This window comes from Cyanistes caeruleus, chromosome 1 (assembly GCF_971803275.1).
Source record: "Cyanistes caeruleus chromosome 1, bCyaCae1.hap1.1, whole genome shotgun sequence".
In the NCBI taxonomy this organism is placed as follows: Eukaryota; Metazoa; Chordata; class Aves; order Passeriformes; family Paridae; genus Cyanistes; species Cyanistes caeruleus.
Genome location: NC_141701.1, coordinates 96,929,323 through 96,955,771, shown reverse-complemented (window position 1 = coordinate 96,955,771; position 26,449 = coordinate 96,929,323). Strand labels below are relative to the sequence as shown.

General features: G+C 43.6%; 2 protein-coding genes and 1 long non-coding RNA gene across 3 annotated transcripts; 1 reads left to right on the top strand and 2 right to left on the bottom strand.

The window, feature by feature from the left end:
- Positions 1–3,822: 3,822 nt before the first annotated feature.
- On the bottom strand, positions 3,823–24,502 carry LOC147655760 (uncharacterized). The gene is made up of 4 exons (XR_015274417.1): positions 24,299–24,502; positions 10,344–13,766; positions 9,772–9,846; positions 3,823–4,264 (listed from the first exon to the last, which is right to left on the bottom strand). It is a non-coding gene; the product is annotated as an uncharacterized LOC147655760 (long non-coding RNA).
- LOC147655762 (uncharacterized) lies at positions 13,927–17,889 on the top strand. Its single transcript, XM_086843667.1, has 7 exons — positions 13,927–15,428; positions 15,576–15,794; positions 15,893–15,996; positions 16,093–16,143; positions 16,458–16,824; positions 17,222–17,398; positions 17,698–17,889. The coding sequence occupies exons 1-7, from the start codon at positions 14,423–14,425 to the stop codon at positions 17,799–17,801; spliced, it is 2,028 nt and encodes a 675-aa protein (XP_086699793.1). The 5' UTR covers positions 13,927–14,422; the 3' UTR covers positions 17,802–17,889.
- On the bottom strand, positions 21,416–22,720 carry LOC147655761 (uncharacterized). Its single transcript, XM_086870813.1, is given in 1 exon segment — positions 21,416–22,720. A coding segment is annotated over 1 exon segment (1,305 nt).
- Positions 24,503–26,449: the final 1,947 nt, after the last annotated feature.

The following is a 26,449-nucleotide window of genomic DNA, read 5'->3' as shown; positions in this document are numbered from 1 at the left end:
CTAAGCAGCTCTGAAGCTGGGTAAACAGAGAAATAGGGAACAGCTATGTTATAGAGTAAACCACTCCCATGACAAAAATCTGAGTAAAAGGTCTTCTCATGGTATTCAACCTATACTTAAATGATGAGGGAAAAAATAAATGCATGAGCTTAGCAGGATATGCGTCTAAATTAATGGTCAGCTATAGGGATCATAGATTTTTTTGTATGGGTTGGAGAGAAAGGAAACTTTTTATGGAAACTTCCATTTATTTTGTAAATTCAGCTGTGAAAACTAGCAGCTTCTATCACATAATTCATTTCAGGTTAACAAATGCCCTATTCTTTTATGTAAGATTGATAGTTAATAGTTGTGGACTGATACTGACACTGCAACATTTATTTAGAAATGCTTATTGACTGCAATGCATATTAAAAACAGAAGTTAAAGGATTATTCTCTTATGGAAGGAGAACATTGCTGGGTGCTGTTGATAGATACACTTTCAAGAAAGCAAAATAGGCATAAGCTGTTTAAAAAACATTTTTTACTCTCAAGATATTCAAAGAGAATTTCAAATGTAGTAGTGAGAAATATCAGTATGTTTACTAAGAAAAAATAATATTCAGTGGAAGAGCAAATTTTTAGGAAATAAAACTTTCAGTTATTTCAGAAATTGAGGAAAACTGTCCTCAGTGATAAAGAAGGTGAACAGAGCTGTTTTAGAACTTAAGAACTCTTGATTACTATGTGTAAGGAAGGCAGGAGACCAGCATGGCTAAGTAAGGGCACCTTGGTCAAATGGAAGTGTAAAAAGGAAACGCACAGGAAATGGAATCAGAGACATGTGTTGTAAGGAGAATACAGGGATGCTGCCTAGATATGCAAAGATAAGGTCAGGAAAGATAAGGCACAGTTGGAATTCAGTTGGAGCTGAATTTGGGGATGTGAAGAATATGAAGAAAGTTATTATTTACAGGCATGTTGGCCAGAAAAGGATGATTAAAGAAAAATATATCCCCTCAGGTAAATAAGTCCAGAGAAATAGTGAAAACACATTGGTCATTGGAGGCTGAAGTGATTTTTTGCCACAGCATTAAATAATAATCTCTCTTCCCACATTTTTCAAATTCACAAACCTCAAGGTCGTAATGTAAGGAATTAAGTCCTTCCCCTCATCCCAGGACAAGATTAGGATTAAGACCTCCTGAGGGACCTGAACATACAGAAGTTCCTGGGATCTGACAGCATGCATTACATGGTCCTGAGGAAGTTGCTTGTCAAGATTTTCTCCTATTTGAAAAGTCATGGCAGTTGGGTCAGTCTCCCAAGACTGGAAAATGAGAAACATCACAACCATTATTAAAAAAAAAATAAAATTTCACAGAATCACAGAACATACTGAGTTGGAAGGGATCCACAAGGATCATCAGGTCCAACTCAAGGCCCTGCACAACACAATTCCCAGGAGTCACACTCTGTGACCAAGAACAAATACTTCTTCAATTCTGTCAAGTCTGGTTCTCTGACCACTTCCCTGGGGATTCTGTTCCAGTGCTCAGCCCTCCTCCGGGTAAGAATCTTTTTCACATACCCAGCCTAAATCTCCCCTGACACAACTTCAGGCCATGTCTGGTACTTCTTCTTTCATATTCCTGTATACCTAGGATCTCCTGTTACCCTTGCAAACAGTTGTTTGGGTTTTTTTTCATAGAGAAAATGATAATGTAACTTGAAAATCTGTTGAGTGAACAGAAGAAATTGTGTATGGGTGCATACATAAGCATTTTGGGTTAGTGTGTCCACTACTGCAAATAATTCAATCAAAACATATAGAAACATAAAAAAAAAGTACTTGCAATAGTTTTGTTGATCAAAATTTCTGCTCTTTATTCACTGTTAAAAGATTTCAGTGCTCACTGAACAGCTAGAAATTACAAAGGATAAATGCAGAGCTTAGTGAAGAGTAGAATTTGTAAAAATTAATTAACCCTTTAGTCCAACATTTTATTGTAAATGTAATATATGTTAGTATAATTTGTGTTTTATTGTACACATATAAAATCAAGTATAAAAACATGTTTTATGTAAAAAACAAAAGCAACTTGAGATTGCAAAAGCAGCTGCTGGAAAATCAGGAATTTGCAAGAAAACGACCCAGCAATTAAGATAACACCAAGAAGAGGTGGGTCCACCCAAGCAAGATAAACACTCTAACGACCCGGTGATTAACATCTGATACAGACCTGATCTGATTCTCCAGGACCATGCATCTCAATGTTGGTTTCCAAAAAAAAACTACACAGACAAAAAAACCTCACCACGATTCTGCATCTCAAAGCCTGCTTCCTGAAAAAACACTCAAACTTCATCTCCTTCTCAGAAAACTCATCAGCGGTCCAGCAGCAGAAATACGAATATGTAACAACACAAGAAAAAGAAAGAAACTGAAACTGCATGGCCTCAAGCTAAAAAAACTGTATAAAACACAGCTCTCCAAAAGACAAGTTGTGAACTTGGGGGAATCAGTGTGACAGAGGCTGATACAGAGTTCACCCAGAGCTGATCCCGGGCTCGACGCTGGCAGTGATTGTGGTTGTTTCCAAAATTCGATTTTGCAAATTTTTCAATAAAATTGTTATTGATAAATTTGGCTGAATTTCATTTATAACAGGAAAGATGATTTATTTGCACCTACTACACATTGAACTCCATGTTTTCCAGGCAGTAAAGGTATTCAGACAATCTGAATTTAGATTATATTTTTCCCTGCTATTAAGCATCTTTCTTTCATCCACTAGAAGACTCTAGACAGTTGACTTAGAATCTAAATATGATGTAACTCCACAGAGTAAAAGATGATACATCTGTGTAAACACTTTACTGTGGCTTTAATCTCAACACTCTCTCCAATGGTCTTCAGCCTATGAATAATGTGGACAATACAGTTTGCTTGTTTATATCTTGATGCTCTTGGTGTGGCAGTTTACAGTCTAAACATTAACACAGGAATGAATTCTTTGAACCTGTTAGACTAAAAAGCATATTAAAAGACATGGGAAAAGTATGGAAGCACATACACATATAGTGTAAACTATAGGAGCAATATACCTTCTCAGGACATTAGATGAAAGATTGATATAGACAAGGTAGGCTGAAAATTTTTTTAAAATACTATCAAAAGATAAAAATTTCAAGTGGAACTTACTGCTGCAGCTTTCTCTTGCCTCTCATCACACAATTTTGTGTTGATAGGTTTGACTTTATACTAAAGAAGCTGCTTAAGTCAAAATTTTATCACCTTCTCTGCTGTAATCATAATGACTAATTCTTAAGGTTTATTGTGATTCAACTAATTTGAAAAAGAAACTGCAATTAAACAAGAATAAAAAATACAATGTTTTGCAGCAACATCAACAAAAAAGAAAACTCCCCAATGGAATCTGCTTAACCCTATAAATCCATGATTTTCTTCCACTTCTGCTCCCAAGATTGTAAATATTCTAATTCTTCAAAGGTCACTGTTCTTAGGTACATAACAAATTTGTATCCATTGTAATAGACACATCATGTCAAGCATATTTTTGATATTTTGAAAACACATTAAATTATTATTCCATTTTTATACTGACTTTGTGCATCTCGAGTCAGGACTTGCATTCAAACTTCCTCATTAGTTGTATTTCCAGCTACTGAACACTTCATAAGTAACATCATGTCAAAGTAAAGAAAAAAGCCCCCACCAACAGAGAAACAAATAAAAAAAATTCTGCAAAAGAACCAAGCTACATGAAGTTATATACAAAATATGGTTAAAACAGAAGAAAAAGCTATTTCTGAGTGGTTTTCTTGACCTGAAAGATTGTTCTTTATTTTGTGTTTCAGTTTCAGACCAATGTATTTCTTCTTGTATTTTGATTGTGTATATGAGAAATATGTGGAGTTAATTTTATTATGGGTATGTGTCCTGATTTGGGGCCAATTTGTTTCCTCTAAAGGGCAGAATTCAGCAGCCCCTTCTTCAACCGGTTTGGGAGCCAATCTCCTTCGAGAAAAGTGGGAAAACCTGTTTATTTAACAATCAAAGTATTCACAAACATGAGGAAATGAATATTAAACAGTGGAACCTGTCGTTGTTCTGAAGAGACGGCAAATTCAGGAAGCCCTTCTGTAGTCCAGGGAGTCCTTCCGTGGGGTGTGGCTCGGCCCGCTCGGTCTCTCTGGGGAGGGAGCGGGGCCCGGGACACTGGCCTGGTGTTCTGGGCCGGAGAGAGGCCGAACAGGTCCTGAAAAAAAACAAAACCAAAAAAACCAATCTTTGAGAAAGCCTTTCTTGGCGTATCTAATGAGGAAAACCAGCAAAAAAACCCAAGGAGAACTCCCCGTTTTTGTCTCAACAAAAATGATGTACCAGCATCATAAAGTCACTGCAGGACAGTATGGAAGAAGTTATTTTTATGTACAAAAAATCATTAGAGTATTCATCATGCTATTGCAATGCAATACTTGAAGCAGAACAAAATATTGCTCTTTTGTTTACAAATGTATGTGAACAAATTTCAAAAATGCAAAAAGCTTGTGTATGGCTCAAAGAATTTTACAGTGTTATATAGAAAATACCTACCTGTATGAAATATAGGTGTTAAAGTACCTGAACTATAATAAATTTTGATGTAATAATAATTATATAAAAGGTATAATTTTGCCAGTAACGGCTGCTTTAACAGCATCATGATTATCAGATAATTCCAATTCTAATGCTAAAGAGTCAAACACCTTGAAAGGGGTGTAGGTGTAATAGAATCTGAAATTTGTGATTGATCCTCACTGTGTGCCAAGGTCTTGCTTCTAACTGTAATTAATACTATTCTGAATTTAAATTTTATAGTCCTTGCTTTTCTTTGGCAAATAAAATATTGACATAATGAACTGGAGTCTTTATATGCATAAAACATAGCACTGATTTTAACTGACTTTCTTAGAAGTCTGTTTTGGAACAATTTTTTCTAAGAAAATCTGATAAGGAGATGTTATTTAGGCACCTCAGGCTAAACAATAGACAGTGCGTGTATCAATAATAGTAATTTTTGGAATTAATTCTATCTTTTTGCCAATATACCCAGTTTTCATTACGGCTTCCAAATTTTGCCTGACAATGCCAGTTCTATTTCCAAGCAGTTATCAGAAACCCTGTCACTAGTTCAGTGACAGAAAATGTAGATACTTTATGTAAATAATGTGTTTGCCATCCAGGATGAAGTTCATCACCTTGCATTGGGCTCACAAAGGCTCTCTCTCACCCTGCTAAACCACAAACTAAAATTTTACATTGTGTATGTGTCCTTTTGGGGAGCCTGTGTGCTGAAATAAACTTCACCAGCATGATTAACTAGGGATGGTATGGCCCAATAGCAAGAACTTCTGCCTGTGGTACAAATTAGTACCTGGAACAGCCCATGAACAAAACTGATTAATTCCTTCTACTTTAAATGCAGTTGTGCTCAGAAAATTGACTCTTAAAATATCAGTTTTGAACTTGTAACTAATGTTTTACAAATTCAGTTTTTGAGTGTGTAACTCAAACCTTCATTCCTTGTGAGACTTGAAAGACATAAAGGACACACTGGGTGGGTTCATTCTTTCAGTTCCATGTATTCTTGCTGTTATCCAACACAGAAAACAGAAGTTCTGCTAGGAGGCAGAGTTAGAAAATTTCCCTCATTAATCTGACACACAATTTGTCTAGGGGATCATAATTTCTGAGTACACTTGATATTAATTTTGGAGAAGCAGGTAGTCTTTTACATTTTGCAGACCTAAACCATCTTTTTTCTGTAAATAGGGACTGCGGTTTAGAACTATCTGGAAATCCAGTACATTTTTTTCTTTTTCTACTACTGCTGTAGAGCTTTTGATGAGATTATAAATTTTCCTCACTCTCTTTAAGACAGAAAAATTTAGCAAACTACTTTCACTGTTGTGTTTTTCCCATCTCATGTCTGTAAAAATGGACTGGATTTTCTTGAGACACTGGTTCCTGACATAATGAATGCTTTTGGAATTAATTTTTCAGCATTTATTTTTAATGGCATCTTTTTTAAGTTCTTAAGACTTGCATTTTATGATTTAGCGGTTTATGTGTTACAGTGGTAGTGCTCTGTTGACAATTGGACTTGATAATCTTAAAGGTTCCTTCCAACTCTGAAGATTCTTTGATTCTATGATAATAAAAACTTTTTTTTTTTTCTGATCTCATTCTTTTGATGAAAAAAGTAAAGTCATATGATTTTCACTAAGACTTTATCTTCATTTAGAGTGTTTCACAGTGCAGTCTTGTTTGTTTGCTGCAGCTATTCAATAAGCCCAAGTAAGATTTTTACATGAAATATTTGTGAATGCTTTTCTTTTTTCTTTAATCAGACTACAAGCTAGAATTTGTAGTTCTGATTACTTAAACAGTGAGTTTTATACAGATAAACATTATTTGATCTCATTGATCAAACATTGAGCAAAGAAGTAATGAAGTAAACTAAAGGAAGTCCATGAAATTTAATATGCATTTCTTGTCAGACTGAAGAATTATTGATACAGATGTGGTTCTATAATATATGTGCACTATTTGATTTCCAAAAGTTATTACTGAATATACAGCATATGAACAACAAATTTGATTTGATCTTTGGGATCTTTGATTAGATTTTATCAACAGGAATGATGTGTATTAAACATGCCATTATGTATCTGGATACATGTGAAATGATTTTTGTAGAGGCTGGATTTGGCTGAACACTTTTAAAATCACATCAATAATAAAGCAAAACAGAACTCACATATGTCTTTGAAAGTATGCAAATATGCATTTGTACTTTTCCCAGCCTAATGTCTATGCTTATGCAGAAAATGCCCATATAGCGTGCTGAGCCAAAGAGCTTCAGGGAATGTCAGTCTCACCTAAATACATCAACGACTTTGCTTCACCAAACAGCTCCTCAGATATAGAATCCTGCTAAGTCTTCCTTGCTATAGAATTATTTGTGTTTTAAATAATGTGTATGTATACAGAAAAATCTTAATGAAGTAAAATCTTTCTCTATTCTTTTCACTTCTCTTCCATTTGGTGTTGAGTATTTCTGAAATAGCTTATATAATCAATGTTCATAAGTAGGTGCTTAGTGCTAAGATCTGTCTGCACTAAGAAGTGCATTCTAGGGCAGATTCTAGTATGAATTCCTAGATAATATATTTCAATGACTGGATGATGATGATGATCTAATTTTATGAAGTGTTTCATCACAAAAATCATTATTACTGAAAGCCATATTGTACAAAATAATCCACTTCCTGGAATTCTATAAATTAGTTATAATCTTATAGATAATAGTTTCAAGGAAAGTTTCAGAAAATCTAGATAGATCAGCTGTTAATTAGTTGCAATATTTGCTTAGCTGTTGCTTAGATTTCTAAATCTCTACTACCTAACACTTTAAGAAACTTCAATAAGTGTTTTTAAGGCTTGACTACAATTGTTTGATTATTTTGGACAAAATATTAGCCAGAACAGCCTGAGTGTATTTCTCTATGAGTATTGCATTTATTTCACTAGAAAACATAACTTGGATTCATTTTTTCATCTTCTAAAGGGATTGAATTTGAGATTTCTGTTCAGTTTGGTGAGGTTCACAGTACTAAAATACTGGGTACTAGCCCCTCTTGTGCAACAACTTTCACCCAGCACATTAAACCCTAAGAGAGAGTTAGGAGAGAGGACAGACATGAACACTTTCAGGCTGTCCCCAGTCACAGTTTCTTTCGGCACTCGGTTTTTGTAAATAATTTGTATTTCACATTAACAAGCATTAAACAAAGGATACTTTATTTTTCTTAAAAACTATTCTTACTCAAAGCCTTTCTCTGTGTGCTTGCTTTACTTATGAAGAAGAAAAGCTTTTAATTATTTACTTTTTAAAGTTTTCAAAGAGAAATGTGCTATCTTCAACATTTTAAGTTCATACACATAGGGAATGAAGTAGTACACACTTAGGAGTTTCATTCAACTTACATCCCTCTGAGTGCTGAGAACAAATTGAAACATATACATAATGCCTTAAATTCTGATAAGAAATTTATTATACTGTGCCAGAACAAAATTAAGGGAGAGGAGAGACTTCATTCATTACAGCATTCTAAATTTTTAAACCTTCTTCAGTGAGCTTTTGATTCCTTTCTTTATAATTCTTCTTTCCTCTTGCTAGGCTATGTCTTTTCTGTCTGTGACTAAAGGCAGTAAAAAAGGTATTCTGTGTTTGTCTTTGTACAAGGTGTTATTTTAGGCACAATCCTGGGAGAATAGACTGTAGAATTTTATATCATTTGTCAAAGCATTTATGTATCAGATGACAAAAGGATAGACTAATCCTGTTGATATAGAATGATGCAATCTTTTTAAATAAGAATCACTGATCAAAACAGAAATCTTTGTAATTACACTGCAAAATTTCATTATTATATTTCTTTGTGATTTGGCTAGCACACTTTAAATGTCTGCCTTTGATTAGGTCCATTGGCATAGGTAATGTGGAAACCACTATTTTTTACATTTTTTCATCATACCTGTTTACACTATCAGCTTCTCTTCTGCACAGGGAATCTCTGTCTCTATCATGTATTTTAGTGCCTCTCAAGGTAGAACAGGATTATTAGGATTGTTAGGTGGTTATTTGGTCTAATTTATGATTAAAAAAATAAATATTTATTATCTAAACTCACTGAGTGACTTTTCACAAAATTTCATGCCTTGGAACTTCTGCTAACAAAAGATATGTTTCAGATAAGCTTATTTTAATCTGTCAGTCTGTCATAAAAGCACATGGGATTGTACTTTGAAGCTGAGTTAACTGCTACTAGTTTAGAGCTGGTAGATAATTTAAGGGATAGTATACTCTGGCTGCAGAATTTTTAAACTTCGAGAATTTGGCTGGGTGTCATGGGGTGACTTTACCTTTAAGATAGCTTTGAGAGCTAAGGAAAGTTGAAGCTGCTGGTGGCTGATGGGAGTCTTTTCTCCTGACCAATTATCGGTCATTTCTAAGAATTGACAGCAGTTTTGACCATTAAAAAGTGAAGTCAACTTGTGAACACCACCTTAAGATGTAAAACCAGAGTTCTCTTGTTCTCTTTGTGTTTTCGGCCTCTGACAAGGTAACAAGGCTCTGTCTCGGCCTCCTCCCCCACTCCAGGCCGGACAAGGCCGCAGAAGGCAGAGGGGGGAGAGAGGAGAGAAACGGAGCCGGCCAGTCTGGCTTAGTTTGTAGTTTCTGCTGCTGGACTGAAACTTGACACCATGAACACTTGCAGCTTTTCCAAGACTTTAATTCTTTTATTACCTGGATAAGACATACAGATTATTCTTTTTTCCCAGAGAGACAGAGACAGAGACAATCAACATGAAGACAGTGAAGAAAAGAGTTCAGTTTTAGATGGGGAAGAAAGAATAAGGAGATGCTTTATAAGCTGAAATATTTTTCTGTTAAAGCTATGGAGATGGACAATAGTGTTTTGAAAAAACTCCTTAAATTCCTGACAGAGTATCTTGGGAGGAATGGAGTGTTCAAAGTGTGGATTTTGAGCAAAAGAGAGAGTAATTGTGATACAGTGAGGTGAGATTTGAGGCCTTGAGGGCAATGAGAAAACTGTTTTCCAGAGAAGCTCACAGAGACAGATGAAGAGAACTTTTGCCTTTGAATAAGTCATCCTTAAAAAAATAACATCCCTAGACTCATTGACCCATACACACCTCAGAGTGCAGTGAAATGGGAGGAGTGAACTGATGGCAGGATTTCCGGGCAGCTGGCATCAGAGAAATGGAAAACTATAACAAAAAATAGTTTTCTCGTGAGAAACTCCATAGATTAGCAGAAGAAGACTTCTGTTTCTCTACAAAGACTGATGAAAAGACTCTAGCAGGAATTGGGACTGTTTTAAACACCAAAGTTCCAAAGTTTTTTGTCTCGATGTTGTCATGTGAACAAGAGAATGGCCGGGAAAATGAAATTCACAAATCTAAACCACTACACTTGGCAACAGAAAAATCTCCCCTCGCTTGAACACTTTCTCCCCACATTATCCCAAAAATTTCCAGATTTAACAGAATCAGCATCCATCTTCAAATGTTTAAAAACCCAATGAATAAACCTCTTTAACTCCCCTTTAGAAAACTTAAAATCTCCCGCTTTTAGGGTGCCCACAACTTGGACGTAAAAGTCCCTCTCAGGAGGGGTCAGTCTTGATCTCCTTCTTCACTCCCCACCCAGCAGTAAAATAGCAATGAAAAGAAAAGCCCAAAACCCCTTCACAGGATCGACTTACAATTTCTCTTTGGCAGATGCCAACAGGCGAAAAGAAAGCTGGTGGGTGGGTGGTCACCTGGTGGCCGGTCCTCAAGGGCTCCTCCTCCTTGCCCCAGATGGTGGGCGAGGGTCCCGGTCGCAGCCTCTCGGATCGCCTCTTGCTAAAACGCAAGAAGGTCTCCTGGAGGGGTGGCAGCTCCAACAGCGACACGCTCCACAGGTAAAACTGCAGGCAGATGCTTCCAAAGGGGCTTTTTGAATGCCCAGTGGTGAGCACCAGTTGCTGCGGCAGGGGTGGAGGTGGCAGGGGTTCTGCGACGACTGGGAAGAAGCGGTCCGCGGTTGGACTGCCCGGGGACACAGGCACATCCTCTGCCTGGTGACTGATTTCAGCTCAGCTCAGCTCAGCATCAGCGCGCAGGCAATGCGGAGAAAGAGACTAGAGTGTTGTGTGGCGTTCCAGAGAGAACTAGCCTTTCTTAAAGCAGGGCCCTCGGCAAAGGGAGCCAGTGACAGCAGCTCTCCCGAACAGGGGAAAAACTGGGGTATTTCTAGGGGAGGAGAGGGGTGGGGGGAAACTGGGATACATGTATCGGGGTAGGATGGCAGGGGAGAGCAGCAATGGAGTGTAACAGTTTAACATAACTAACTCCAAGATTTCTGGGAGTGACACTTTTCTCTCTCTGAGATCAAGTGCCTTGCCTCCAAGGGAGAGCCAGGATCTCTGGATCAGCTGGTTGCCCGGCCCCCACAATAATGCACAATTATTCAATCTGCTAAAGACTCTATACCATGGCATCCAAGCCAGAACCTACCATTATTACATTTTACACATCAGGAGTCATGCAAATCTACCAGGTTCTATCACAGAAGGCAAGGCCAGAGCAGATATTCTAGTGAGCCCTGCCTGGACAGCACCACAGCCAGACACACTAGCACAAGCAAAAGCATCGCACGATTTCTTCCATCAGGGTGTTTGAGCCCTACAAGGGCAATTCCTACTGACAAACACAGAGGCTCATAATATTGTTAGCACCCGTGCTGACTGCCAGGGCCACACTGCACCACTGCAGCTGCGGGTAAACCCTCGTGGACTGCATGCCTGACAAATCTGCCCAACCCATGTCACACACATCCCTGAATTTGGACGCTCACAATATGTACACTTAGCCACTGATACCTTCTCATCAGCAATATGGGCTACAGTGCACACAGGAGAAAAGGGTCGGGATGCCATTGCACACTGGCGGTCAGCCTTTGCTGTTTTGGGCATCCCTCACACCATCAAAACAGACAATGGCCCTGCATACACTTGACAGCAAACAAGACATTTCCTACAGCTCTGGGCTGTAGCACACCACACAGGAATTCCTCAAATAGCAATGGGACAAGCCATTGTGGAAAGAGCACATGGCAGTGCACTTAAAACATATTACTGAAAAAGAAAAGGCAGGAATGTCTGGTGAGGGTGAGACACCACAGAGCAAGATAGCTGAGGCTATTTACACACTAAATCACCTAACAGGATCGGAAAAGTCCCAGAGCACAGTCATTTTAAATCCCTTTCTATCATTACAATTACATCTGGAGATGAACAGTTGCCTAAAGCCAAGGTAATGGTGAAAGATCTTCTCACTAAGAAGTGGGGAGGTCCATGGAGTTTCATGACCTGGGGAAGGGGATATGCCTGTGTTTCCACAGACACTGGAACAGAATGGGGAGCTGCCGGATGTGTCTGTCCTGCTCTATGTCCTGCCCAGGAGCACAAACAACACCCTCCTGACAGAACCTCAATGGATGTAGTGGAAAATATTGAAGAGGAGTGACCAGAACAACTTGTTCATTTACCTCATGGAAATCAGTGACTCTTGAAAAGGACAGTTCATTTAAAACCCCTTTGTTTACAAATTGGTTTTCTGCTGAGTTGTTCTCACGATTCTAAATGTTGAATGTTTTGGTTTCTTGTTTCTAGAGTTCAAGAACAATGTCAGTTCTAAGCAGTTCCTTGTTTTTAATGTTAAGTTGTAACTTGTAACAATAAGTAGTTAACCCATGGCACGTTAGCTTGAAGGATTGTGATCTTACCTGCCAGTTCCTGGAAGTGAGTGTTGCAAACTCAATTTAGTACACCAAGAATGTTGCTAGCCGAAGAGAACTAAGTTAGTCAAATTAATTGAAAAACTTCAAATGAAACCTATGCTGTAGCTGTTACCATGTCTGCAAAGGGCCCTTGCAGCTAAGACAACAGAGAGCAATTTCTATTTTTTGAATGTAACTGAAAAGGGTGAATTGTTGAAGTAGTGTCACAGTGCAGCTGGTCTGGACTGGACAAAGGAAATCTAGACATAAGACAAATCTAGTCTGGCTAGCCTAATTTATGTGTGAACCACTGCACACCACTGGCCAGGAGGCTGGTCAAGGAAAGAAGTATCAGCCAATGGCTGTCTGGCCCGGGAAATTTGAACTGAGTATTTAAGTGAGTTGTAAATAATAAATGAGGCTGTTTGTCTCATGAGCACCTGGAGCATGCGTCGTGCATTCTTTGTCTCCCCATCCACGACCATCAGTTCCACACACACCCACTCCTTCCCAAAGCTCCTTCCAGACAGCATCTGCTACAGACACATCCCCCGCTGCCATCCCTTGGCCAGGGGCCTTGTGGCTCATGCCAGACCCTTCTTTGTCCCGAGGAAGCCTCCTCCCAGGAAGGGGGGAGCCCCTCACAGCCCAGGATTCTCCAGCTCAGCCCCCCTAGAGCCAGGCCTCCTTCTGAGCCCCACATGCCCTGAGCCAAGTGGGGATTGGTGGCCATCTTGGCCACAGCAAGCACAAATAAATTGAGGTTCAAACATAGGACAAGAGAAAAAGGGCCAGCAAAACCTCAGCTCTGGGCATGAGGAGTGCAGACTTCAGGCTGCTCAGGGAACTGGTACGCAAGGTCCCCAGGAAAAATGTCATTGAGGGTGCTGGACTCCATCATTGCTGGTCACTTTGGAAACATCACCTCCTAAGGGCACAGGAGCAGGCGATTCCAAAATGTTGGAAGCCAAGCAGGCCAAAAGGCTGGCTGCCTGAACAGGCAGCATGTGTGGGAAAGAGGATGGAAAAGGAAGTTGTGTGCCCAGTGGAAGTGAGGTCAAGAGAAGAATACACAAATGTTTCTTGCCACTGGAGGGAGGAATTTGCTATAGTGAAAGCTCAGCTGGAGAGGAAGGTGGCCAGAAATGTGGGACACAATAAAAAGTGTTTTAAAATACATTAATGGAAAAAAAAAACATTGTAGAAATTACATTGTCCCCTTCTAGGGTGTGGATGGTCACCTCACAAACAGGGACAGAGACGTGGTACAGGGCTTTAGTGCATTCTTTGCCTTTGAATTCAACACTCATCCCTCCCTTCCCAGTGGAAAACATTGCATTGTACCAAGGGACACTGCAAAGTCCTTGAAGAGGGCAAGTCCTGCTCAGTGGAAAGCAAACCAACCCTGTTTGATCCACAGCATTCCCACCCAAACCCAACATGTGACAGCTATTGGGAAGAAAGACACCTTATCCCAGTCAAAGCCAGAGCAGTGGAAGCACCATGAGCACTCCTTGGCAAATCCTGATTTATTTAGAACAGAGGCACTGCAGAAGTCAGTGAGCTGCTAAAAAAAACTCTTCCTGCCCTCAACAGCCAGTTCAGGAGAGCCCCCCAGAGACAGAGGAACTCCCTTTGTCTCTGGAGGATTTTTTTCAGGCACAGAGTCGTGTTTGTTTCCAGCTGGTAGTGCTGCAGCATCTTGGGAGCTGTGGGGTTGACACTGCTGGCACCAGCACCCTTCCTGATGTGCCACCATTTGGTCCAGGGAATGATTCATTGCAACAGACTGAGCTCCCGTTCTTACTTCCAGGCTTTTTCGGGCCACGTCCATCTTCAGAGATGAGCCACTTCTGCTGATCCCTGAGGCGGGCTGGGCTGTGACTGCACAAAGGGGCTGAGAGCTGGCATGAGGCAGGGCAGTGATGTGCCACAGTTGTCCTGGCCACAGCACTGTGACATCATTGCCTTGGCGCTATACAACACGGGCCAGCACCCACAGCTGCCAGTGCAGTCGCGATGGGACGTGCCGGAGTCATGGATGACGGTGTTGTCCTGATGACTGCGCTTCTCCTGCTGCTGGCCGCTGTGGCTGTCTGGTGGGCTGTTGGCCACTGGCAACCATGGAGGCAGCAGACAAGGAAGGCAAAGGAGAGCAAGCGTCGCTGGGTCTGGCCTAGAGGCTCACGGAGGAAGCAAGGAGCCCCTGTGGCTCCGAGATACTCCAGGCCCCTGGCGGCCCCTGGCAAGTGGCCATGTGCTCCCGCGAGCCCTCTGGGCATCTCCTGCAGCTGGGGCTCCTGCATGGCAGTGGCCCAGGAGCTGCAGGATGTGATGCTGCTGCTCTGGGATCGCAACGGGACATGTGTGCCACTCTACTCTGGGATGTGGCAGGCCCTCTGGAGAGAACTGGAGGAGCTGGTGAACCGAGGCCACCTGCCCTGTTGTGGCTCGTCTGGTTCCTCCAGAAGCCTGCATCACCCCAAAAGGCTGCTCCCAGGAAGATTCTCCACCCCTGGGAAAGCCTCAAGCCCTGCAAGGATGGCACACCAGCAGAGACCTACCATCCTTGCAGGAACCTCAGGCTGTCAGAGACCCTCCATTCTGCCAGGAGCCTCTGCTATCTCTGACAGCCTCCATCCCTCGCAGAGGCTCAGGGAGACCTGTCCGCCTGCACAAGGTGCAGAGCCCATCGACAGTTCTTCCAGCTCCCTTGGACTCACAGACTTCAACAAGAAGGGTACAACCCTGACCATTGACGTGGCCAGGGAAAGCCCAGAAGTCCAAGTGGGAGCCCAGCCCAAGCCAGGGGAGCCTTCTCAGGAGCAGCTGGCGGAGCAGCAAGCATCCTGGAAGCAGCAGTTGTCATCTCACAGCTGCCAGAATGCTGTGCAAGTTGTGCCAGCTGGCAACAGCGCAAACCTGGTGGTGGAGACGACCCTCAAGACACCAAGGAGGTTCCTCCATCTCCAGGAAGCTGCCCCAAGACGGCCCTTGACTACCGCCAAGGCCTTTCTAAGAGCAGGTGAGATCTCCTGAGGAGCTGTCTGAGGCTGGCCCAGTGCTCTTGAGGAACACCCCAGGCCAGGCCATGGCCCCTGAGAGCAGCCCAGTCCCTGGCTGTTTCCAGTGCCTCTGACGGCACGGCTTCAAAAACCCGTCTGCTTTGCAGCTGCTCCTGGGACACCCCTGTGCAAAGCCTTGGGCTGTAGCCCCGGCTGTTCTCAACACCAGAGTCCAGCCCACAGCGCCGGGGACAGTGACGGTGCCATCCAGCCACACTGCACTCCGGCTCCTGCAGCCTCTGCGTGCTCTGCTGTGCCAGCTCTGCTGCTCAACAGCCCGACGGCTGCAGGGCGGTGGCCACTGCTCGGCAGGCAGCAGGAAGCAGGTCAGAGCAACATGACCCACAGCGGCCCGGCCCGCTGCACTGGCGGGCATTTGGGGAGGTTCCTGGGCACAAGGCTGATGGCTCGGTCTCGGTCGCAGGGCAAAAGAAGACGCTGCAGGAGCTGTACCAGCTGGGTCCACAGCTGGGGAGTGGTGGCTTCGGCACCGTTTTCTCAGGCATCCGCCTCTCTGATGGGAGCCCTGTGAGTGGCCATGATGGCCAGGCGTGCGAGGAGGGTGAGGGATGGGGAGGGGCAGGACTTGAGCTAAGCCTCTCTCTCTCTCTCCATGGCTTGCAGGTGGCTATTAAACGCGTGGCTCGGGACAGCGTCCTGCAGTGGGACGAGCTGGTGTGTGAGAGGGGCCAGCAGGACAGAGCAGGGCACGGCTGGCAGGGATAAGCCTGGGGTCCCGGGAGTGGGAGGCGGTAGATGGCTGGGGGAGCGGGCATGGGCTCAGCGTGCAAGCCTGGGCATTGTGGGCCCAGAGATGCCAAACATCGACAGCAGGGCTGGGCAGGGGGCACCTCCAAGCAACCCCTGGTCAGGAGGAATGCCAAGCAGCAGGGAGTCTGCCCAAGAGGGCACTGGGGCATCCCAGGCAGGAAGCAGCACAGCCACAGGGCAGCATCCGGCTTGCTGGAGGCATTGTCTCTTCCTCACAGCCCGACGGCACCCGTGTTCCTGTGGAGATTGTGCTGATGGAGAAGGTGGGCTCTGGCTGCCACAACATCATCCAGCTCCTTGACTGGTTTGAGCTGCCTGACAGCTTCCTGCTGGTGATGGAGCGTCCGGAGCCATCGCAGGATCTCCTGCACTTCCTGCTGGAGCAGGGGTTCCTGTGTGAGGAGTTGGCACGCTGGCTTTTCTGTCAGGTGCTGGAGGCCGTGCGGCACTGCACTGCCTGCGGCGTCTTGCACCGAGACATCAAGCCAGAGAACCTCCTCTTGGACCTGGACAGCGGCAACCTGAAGCTCATTGACTTCGGTTGCGGCACCTTTCTCCAGGAGCAGGTCTTCACGCAATTTGCCGGTGAGCCCACAGCCCGGACCCTGCTGCCAGTGCCAGGCACTGCACGGCCCCATTCCCTCCTCGGCTGCAGTCTGCATCCTTTAGCTGGCTGCTGGCTGCCCTTTGGCAGCAGATGCTGTGCCCCAGGAGCTGGCTGCTGGCCCTGCCGACAAGGGGAGATGCAAAAGCCGGGTCCTGGCCCCTCAGCTTAGCAGGCCCACAAGGGCTTGGGCTGCTCTGCTGCCCTTCTTTGCCTTGCAGAATGGTTTCTTGGCTTTGGCCAGTTGCCTGGGGGACGTGGGGTGGCCTCAGGGAGAAGTTGTGTCCACCGGTGCAGCTCCTGCCTCTGCCAGGAGGCGGGCAGCGGGCGCTGAAAGCCAGCAGCCTGCGTCTGGACAGCGCCACCCATCTCCCCTAGGAACACGCACGTACAGCCCACCCGAGTGGATCTGCCTTGGCGTCTACCATGGCCATTCAGCGACCATCTGGTCCCTGGGCGTGCTGCTGTATGTCATGGTGTGTGGCAACCTCCCCTTCCGGGAGGACCAGGACATCAGGTTGGGGCAGCCCTTCTTCAGGCAGCAGATCTCTCCAGGTTGGTATCTGGCCTCAAGAAGGCAGACTTTTGCAGATGGCAGCATGCAGCCCAGCATGGCCCTCACACAGCTGCACAGGACATGGATCTGCCCTCAAGAGATGGCTGCAGGAGGTGGCCCGTGCAACTGAAGGAGGTGCACGCGTCCCACCGTGCCACTCTCCCACACAGGGCAGAGTCCCTCGGGAGGCTGGCACAGCTCTGAGCACACGCAGCACGGCCCGGGCCCTGTGGGCGCCGTCAGCAGCTGAACAGGAGCCTTCTGAAAATGACCAGCACTTTCTGGCTTCTCTCCCCAGAGTGCCAACATCTGATCCGCTGGTGCTTGTCCAAGCACCCTGCGGACAGGCCAGAGCTGGAGGAGATCTTGCGCCACCCTTGGGTGCGGGGCCGGCGTTTCTAATGCCTTGCTGGAGCCTCTGCAGCACCCACTTCCTGAATCCCATGCGGGACTGAGGACCCAAAAAATAAAACCATAAACCATAAGCATATTCTAGGCTGTCAAGTCTGGTTCTTGTTAGCAACTCCAGCTAAAGAGACCTCTTGGGAAAAGGGGTAATCAAAGGCACTCCCTTCAGCCTCTGTCAAGCTTTTGATGCCTTTCCTCCAGGATGGTACTTTGGCGTCTTCAAGCACAGGCTGTAGTACAGCTAGGAGGGTGTTTAACAAGCCAAGAACTGCAACAGTGAAACAACAGCTGCCCTTTCAAACTCTCCAGCTTCTTGGTGTCTCCTGAAATGAAACTAGGGCTGTGTGTGCATTCCAAGGGCCAGCGGGTGGCAGGAGCCGAGCTGTTCTTCTGCTACCAAAGCTGTGCTTCTGGAAGCACCAAAACTTCCTTTCAGATTGAGCCCTGATGAACTCTTCCTCTTTCTTCCCCTGAAATGGGAGGCAGGGCTGGGCCTTTGACCAGCTGGCTCCACAGCTACGCAAGTCATGCATATGGAGCTCAAGGGAAATGTTGAGATGCTGGACTCACTTCCATGGTGCTGGGTTCCTTGCACTTCCCCAGAATATCTTCCTCTGCCTTAGAAACAACTCTTGGAGATGGAAAGTGCAGTAACTATTGTAGTCACAGGAAAGCAGCCAGTTGCCTTACCTGGCCCTGTGAGCAGGTGCCATCTACTAAACCTCTGCCACCTTCTGTCTACTGCACTCACCTACCAAAACAGGTGTCAGGTAAATTAATCCACAAACACCAGAGGTTTATGTCCAAAAAGGAGACAGAGGAGTCCTTTTTCCTTTATTCGAATAAAGGGAGAGGCCATGGGGCATTCCCCTGGGATCTCTCAAATTTTTGGAGGGCGCAGCCTCCTTTTTATCTTCATTCCTGGCCACTTGTCCCTTCTCTTTCCCCATAGGCTGAGGTACTTGAGAGGTACAGACTTCCCGGAACGCCTGATACCTGCGATACCTTCCCCCCGCCCAGTACATAATCCCTTCTTAATTCTTAACTTTGATGGAATTCATAGTGTTCTTTCAGTACCTCTTTGATCTTTCAGTGGAATCCATCCCATTGTTTCTGTTGTCTCACACTGATAGCTGCATCTTAGCAGCAGACCCACAGCTTGTTTGTAAAGACAAACCCATCATTCCTCTCAATCCCTCCTTTTTTCATTTTTGTTAAGAATTGTCTTTACAGACTTTACTTATTGTTGACCCAGTTTCTTGTTCTTGGGTCCTTTTTGGCTTTGCAATTATTTGCAGTGGCATCACTCTCTGCCCTTTTGTAGCTATCTCTGGCTCACTAGGCACGGCTACTACCTGCATTTCATGTTGAATGAGTTGTATTAAGCAAGGGATCATGCATGGTCAAAAGATTAGAGTTGCTGCAACACATAAGAGGAAAAAAAGCATTTCTTTGACCCATAGGCCACCAGGTAACCATGAAAACATGTCCCATTCCCATCCTTTCCATGTTTGGACCGCTACATGTGCTAACTTTCTTATTCTTTTTGTTATTTGCTTTACCACTTTTCCATTGTCATCTATTTGCAAACAGCAGTTTGAGTCCTTACATTTTCCACACACTTCCCCTTCTTCTGCTAATAAATAGTCTAATACTATCCGATGTTGAGATACTGCATTTCTTATCTGAGTAGACTGGTCAGCAAGAAGGTCAAGAGCTGTAGCTGTCTGGTTGATTATTATTTCAAAGACAGCTTGCAACCTAATTATCCGATTTCAATTATAAATGGGTTCTCTGGCACCGGATATTAATTCATTTGCATTTCCATTGCAAGCAGGTATGCCATCTCCCACAGTGATACCTGGGACCTCTTGGGACATTCTGATAGTAGATCTGAAAGATTGTTTCTTTACTATTCCACAGCACTCCAGATACCCCTGAGTTTGCTTTTACAGTGCCTTCCATTAATAACACAGCAACAGTGCAACATTATCAATGGAAAGTCCTAGCCCAGGTGATGAAAAACAGTCCTACGGTTTGCCAGTGGTACGTTGCCCAGGCATTCTCATCAGTGAGCAAACAATTTCCAGGAGCATACTGTTACCATTACGTGGATGGCATTTTAATTGCAGCCCTAACCAAAAAAGAGCTCTCAGAGATTCAGCCAAGGTTTCTGCAAGCATTCAAAACATTTGGGCTGCAGGTAGCACCAGAGAAGGCTGCAGAAGGCGGCACGTTGGAATTATTCAGGACTCCAAATAGTGAACCAGACTATACAACCACAAACAATTCAGCTTTCAACCAAAATTCAGACACTAAATGATGCACAAAAACCCATCCGCTGGGTCAGACCTTATTTAGGACTGACAAATTCACAATTAGCACCTGTATTTGACCTACTACAAGGTGATCCGGAATTAACTTCCCCTAGAAAATTAACCCCAGAGGCAAAGGCTATTCTCAAAACAGTGGAGCAAGCTATCTCAAACCAACAAGTCCACTGGATATGCCCAGACTGCCCTGCACCCTACTGCTATTATAGAATAGAATATATAGAATATATATTCTATACTATACTACTATAGAATGGAATATATATTCTACTATAGTAGAACACTCACTGGCCTGATCCTTTGCACATCCTAGAGTGGATGTTTTTACCTCATCAACCAGAAAAGACAGCACCCAGGGTATTGGAGCTAATAGCACAATTAATCATCAAATGTCATCACAGGTGTTTACAGTTGAACACAAGAGATCCTTCACCGATTATACCTATGACACAAGAACATTTTGAATGGTGTTTTACCAACAGTACAGCCTTGCAAAGTGCCCTGAAAAATTTCACAGGACAAACCACTTATCATTTACCAAGCCATAGATTGTTAAAGTGAAGTGGAGAAACCACATTATCTCTTCAAGCTCTGAACAGCAGAACACCCTTAAAGGGTGTTACAGTGTTTACAGATGGCTCTGGGAAAACAGGAAAAGCCATAGTAACATGGAAAGAGGAGGGTGAGTGGCAAATGTTGGAAAGTTATCAGAACAGGTCTCCCCAGTTGGTAGAATTACATGCTGTAGCTAGGGCTTTCCAGCGTTTTCCCCATATCCCTCTAAATATAGTAACTGATTCTGCATATCAAGCTGACATCACATAGAGATGAGACCAAGCACTGTTAAAGGAAACTGATAATGTGCCGCGGCGGGGGGCGGCGGAGGTGGCAGGGGTGCCGTGACGAGCTGGAAGAAGCAGTCTGCGGTTGGACTGCCCGGGGACACAGGCACATCCTCTGCCTGGTGACTGATTTCAGCTCAGCTCAGCTCAGCAGCAGCGCGCAGGCGACGCGGAGAAAGAGACTAGAGCGCTGTGTGGCGTTCCAGAGAGAACTAGCCTTTCTTAAAGCAGGGCCCTCGGCAAAGGGAGCCAGTGACAGCAGCTCTCCCGAACAGGGGAAAAACTGGGGTATTTCTAGGGGAGGAGAGGGGTGGGGGGAAAATTGGGATACATGTATTGGGGTAGGATGGCAGGGGAGAGCAGCAATGGAGTGTAACAGTTTAACATAACTAACTCCAAGATTTCTGGGAGTGACACTTTTCTCTCTCTGAGATCAAGTGCCTTGCCTCCAAGGGAGAGCCAGGATCTCTGGATCAGCTGGTTGCCCGGCCCCCACAACTCCCCCTTCTTTACTTATTAGAAGGGCATCTCCCAGAGATTTGGCTAATAAGTTCTTAAAACATGAAAACATACATAGGAAAATAACATTAATTAGGAAAACCTAAAAAATGCTTTTGAGGAGGAAGGCAACCCATCCTTTGAGTCCCCAGCTCCCAAAAAGGTCCTCAAACCACTGGGGCTCCTTTTCAGTCTTGAGTTCCTGGACCGCATGTTGGGGTCTCTGGATGCGGGCATGGATGCCTTCACTGGGGCTGGAGAGGTTGAAGTAGCACAGTCTGTCAAACTCCTCGCAGCCGTGTCCATGGGCCAGGAGCAAAAAGTCTATGGCAGCTCGGTTTTGTAGCATGGTGTGCCCAACAGTCTCTTCATCTGTCAAGAGGTCACTCAGGACAGAGGAGGTCAGGTTGGCCTGCTTACCAAGCCAACACTGCAGGTAAGAAAGCTCACCAAGGGCTTTAGCAGCAGCTACCCACAGCAAAAATGCCGACATCACCACCCTCTTTGTGTGTGACCGATCTTCAATTTGGCTATCGCAATTTTCATCTAATTGAGTGAGATCTCTCTTTTGGCAGGCCAATTCATTCTTTTTCTGCCAATCATGCATTAGAGTTGAGTTTGGAGTGAGGATGGTAAGCTGTCCAAGCGTGCAAGGACTTCCCCGGAGTCGGGAAGGGATTCCTGCCCACACTCTATCCCCACAGATTAAGAACACTCCCCGGGGCAGCACTCTGGGACAGTGAGAGGAGGCAGATTGTGTGCTGCTGGTGTAATTGCACCATTTGAACTGATTGTCAATTTTACTGTTGGGAGTCACATTTTTCTTTGATTTAATTGCCCTGTGGTATTTTGAGGCAGGCCATGCATTGCTTAATGGGTGATAATCAAAACTGACGCAATAGGTAGCCTTGGAGGAGCCCAAAAGCTCCAATTCTTGGGGTTCCTCTGGTGCATGGGGTAAGATCTTTGTCCACTCGTCCCAAATGTCTACCGGCTTGGGTTCTTTCCCTATGAGAGGGTATTCATGGGTCTTCAAAGGAATCCCTACCAGGCAGGATGACAGAGGGTTGGTGGCGCTGCCCATGGACAAGCACATGTGTTCTTGTTTGAGAGTCTTTGAGAGGGTGATCCACATGTTCTCCTGGGGCTGTGCTACTAGCCAGGCATGCACAGCTGATGTTTTCAGGAGCATCCAGATGGTCAGGAACATCAGGAACCCAAGGATGGTTTTGCTCTCCATTTTCTATAACAAAATATAAAAAGATTAGCTCTGACTTTTGGGGATGGGGGGACTATTTTCTTCTTCCCCTTCCTCTCCTGTCTCCCCCCTCTTTCTAAAGAAAATAACTATAAGCAGGGAACGGGTACTGGGGATGAGGTCGTTGGTTGCTGGTGGGGCTATTTTGTGCATAGGGGACACATGAGCAGACACCAGCAGCAGCATTGAGGTGCATTTTGGTGTAAACTGGCAATTTGGCTTAGGTAATGAGAGTAAGAAGGGGAAGGGAGAGAGGGAAAAGGGAGGGGGAGGGAGTTAAAAAAACTTGTGCAATGTCACAGTGTCGGGCTTGATGTTGGCTCTTGTCTTGTTGCGGCCCTGGTAGCAGGACGGTTTGGCTTCTGTCTGGTTATTGGTCTGGTGGCAGGTCGGTTCGGTGGACTCTGACGATGTCTCCGTTTCCAGGCTGCAGTGGTCTGTTGTTTTTCTGGACCTGTGTGGGTCTCAGGAGACTTGGAAATTTCTGAGTCTGGGGCAGGGTTTGTAGGGCCTAAATAAGGTGTTTACATTTTTCCCTGGGAGCCACTTAGGTCCTGGTGATGTGGACACACAAGCACACCTTCTCCCCCAGGTAATCAGGAAAGGTCCTGATGTCATTTGCGATTCAGGATCCTTGATCAGCACCGGCAGCTTCTTGGTGGGTTTGGCATGGGTGGAATTGGAGAAGTGCCGTATTACAGGGGGGTCAGGCTCCCCTGATGTCTGGTTTCCACATCTGGTGAACCCTGTAGTCTTACAGTGCTATAGTTTTACACAACCTTTCATGTCGTGATGTAACAATTTTAACTATTAATTGCTTGTTATTATCCTGAATTACTTGTTATATATCCTGAATTCATGCCTGCATTCATGCCCTGATAACTAAGTCCATCTTTTTAGGTTTGCAAGGAAAACTTTTATTTAAACTGCGATGCCATAAGGCAAAAAAGTTAGATTTGCTTGCTGTGCACAGAGGCGTTTGCCTCTGACTGAGACATTCTGACAAACTGATGCACTGACAAGTGGCTTAGAAGGTTTACCTGGAAAATACTTTCATGAAAGTATATATCTACAAATGTGGTTGGGAAATGTGTTAGATTACAATGTACCAAAACCTTGTTTCCTTATGAAGCATTTGCTCATGACAGTTCCAAATACTTCAAGCACAGACTGAAAATATGTCTGTATTAAATCTGTTATTTCTATAGAGACCTTACAAATATTTGCAGGAGACAGTGGTAACAGTATTTTTTCTTTTTGCTTGTCTGGTAATCATACACTGGAGAAAAAAACTTTTCTATTTAGAAGGTTCCCATTTGTTTATTTCCTCTTGTTACACTTGAGAGTCACAGTTATATGTGTATAGCAAGCTTGGTAGCTATAGAGATGACACAGCATTGAAATAGATTACTTAGAGTAGATATTAAAGTTTAATTTATTTTTGATTTAAAATCAGGTAAAGATTTCAAGAGCTGTTTAAGTAATCATGTCTCAAAAATTACATTGGTGACATGATGTGTCATGAATTTTGGATATTAGACTGTCATGGGGTGACTTTACCTTTAAGGTGGTTTTGAGAGCTGAGGAAGTTGAAGCTGCTGGAGGCTGATGGGAGTCTTTCTTCCTGACCAATTATCGGTCATTTCTAAGAATTGACAGCAGTTTTGACCATTAAAAAGTGAAGTCAACTTGTGAACACCCTCTTAAGATGTACAGTCAAAGCTCTCTTGTCTTCTTTGTGTTTCTGGCTTCTGGAAAGGTAACAGGCTCTGTCTTGGACTCCTCCTCCCCCCCCAGGCCGGACAAGGCCGCAGAAAGATGGGGGGAGAGGCAGAGCCGGCCAGCCGGGCTTAGTTTTCAGTTTCTGCTGCTGGACTGAAACCTGACACCATGAACTCCTGCAGTTTTTCTAAGGCTTTAATTCTTTTACTACCTGGATAAAACGTACAGATTATTCTTTTTTCTTAGAGAGACAGAGAGAGAGACAATCAACATGAAGAAGACATTATAAAACCACCAACAACAGTGAAGAAAAGTTAAGTTTTAGATGGGGAGAGAATAAGGAAATGTGTTATAAGCTGAAATATCTTTCTGTTAAAGCTATGGAGATAGACAATAGTAGTTTGAAAAGACTTCTTTAATTCATGACAAAGTATATTGGGAGGAATGGAGTGTTCAAAGTGTGGATTTTGAGCAAAAGAGAGAGTAATTGTGATACAGTGAAGTGCTGGAACAGAGTAAACCAAAGATTTGAGGCCTTGAGGGCAATGAGAAAACTGTTTTCCAGAGAAGCTCACAGAGACAGATGAAGAGAACTTTTGCCTTTGAATAAGTCATCCTTAAAATAACATCCCTAGACTCATTGACCCATAACACACCTCAGAGTGATGTGAAATGGGAGGAGTGAACTGATGGCAGGATTTCCGGGCAGCTGGCATCAGAGAAATAGAAAACTATAACAGAAATAGTTTTCTTGTGAGAAACTCCATAGATTAGCAGAAGAAGAATTCTGTTTCTCTACAAAGACTGATGAAAAGACTCTAGCAGGAATTGTGACTGTTTTAAACACCAAAGTTCCAAAGTTTTTTGTCTCAATGTTGTCATGTGAACAAGGGAATAGTGGGTAGTGGGGGATAAAAGGGTTTTCTGGAGGTTTATTCTGGTGTTCTTATTATTGTAGTTTTGTTAATAAACTTTGTTTATTCCTTTTAAGTTTTAAGCCTGTTTTGCTCTTGTTCTAATCCATATCTCACAGTAAAAAAATAAGTAAGTTTTCTAGTAAATTTTTAGTTACTGCTTTAAAACCACGACACTGGGCTATTTTGATTGCAGTTGGTGTATTTAATAGTGGCATACATTTAAGATGCAAAGCAATAAACTGTCATTTCTACATTGAAAATATTTACTATTTGTTGTAGTAAAAAGAAATATGAACTTATCAATCAAACGATCTTCTTAAGACTCATATTACTTGCTCTGAAAGTCAAATTGCTTTTTTTTAATATTGTTTTTACTGACAATTTTGCTGTCATTATTTTAGTGGTTTGTAAAAAAGAAATTAAGAAATGAGTTAGCAGATAAAAATAAACCTAGTTTGTGAGTCCATCTTAATTTATTTTGTATTTTGACTTTGTTTTCCCTAGAATTCTGGCCTAATTTTCAGAAGATTTTGCTTATAAATTATTCTAACATAAAAAAACCAAGATAGGTGGATGCTAAGATGCCTTTCACCCCCCAGCCTGTCCTAGCTACAAAACACCCTGCCTCAGTTTCCTCCACTGTTAAGAGGCAGTGTACAGATATTTGCACAGATAGAACCTTCAAACTATGGTGAAAGGTACCATATTAGGATGGGCAAGAAATTTGGTAAACTAACAAGATTGTAAAGTAAATGTAAACTTTTGAGTCCTGAACTTCAGATTAATAAACTCAGATGTGGAGAATCTACAGAGAAAGGAGGCTAATTACTAAGGAGTGCAAGTCTTACATGGAAAAGCTATGAAAGATTTTAGGTTTTTACAGGGCATGGGTGCATCCTGAGATGTAGTTAAAGAAGGATCTAGTACTTCAAACTCTGCAAACATATTGTGAGGCAAAACTGTGTATTTTATAAGATTTGGGTTTTTTTTAAATGTCTCAGTTTCTTCCATTCTTTACAGTACTTCTCATGATGCTCTCATACTGACAGAAAATATTATTAATTCTCACCTG

Excerpts from the sequence above, each read along its gene's own strand:
- LOC147655762 (XM_086843667.1), top strand. The coding sequence starts at position 14,423 with ATGGGACGTGCCGGAGTCATGGATGACGGTGTTGTCCTGATGACTGCG. Across the intron at positions 16,144-16,457 it reads TCCTGCAGTGGGACGAGCTG|CCCGACGGCACCCGTGTTCC; the intron begins GTGTGTGAGAGG and ends TCTTCCTCACAG. Across the intron at positions 16,825-17,221 it reads GGTCTTCACGCAATTTGCCG|GAACACGCACGTACAGCCCA; the intron begins GTGAGCCCACAG and ends CATCTCCCCTAG.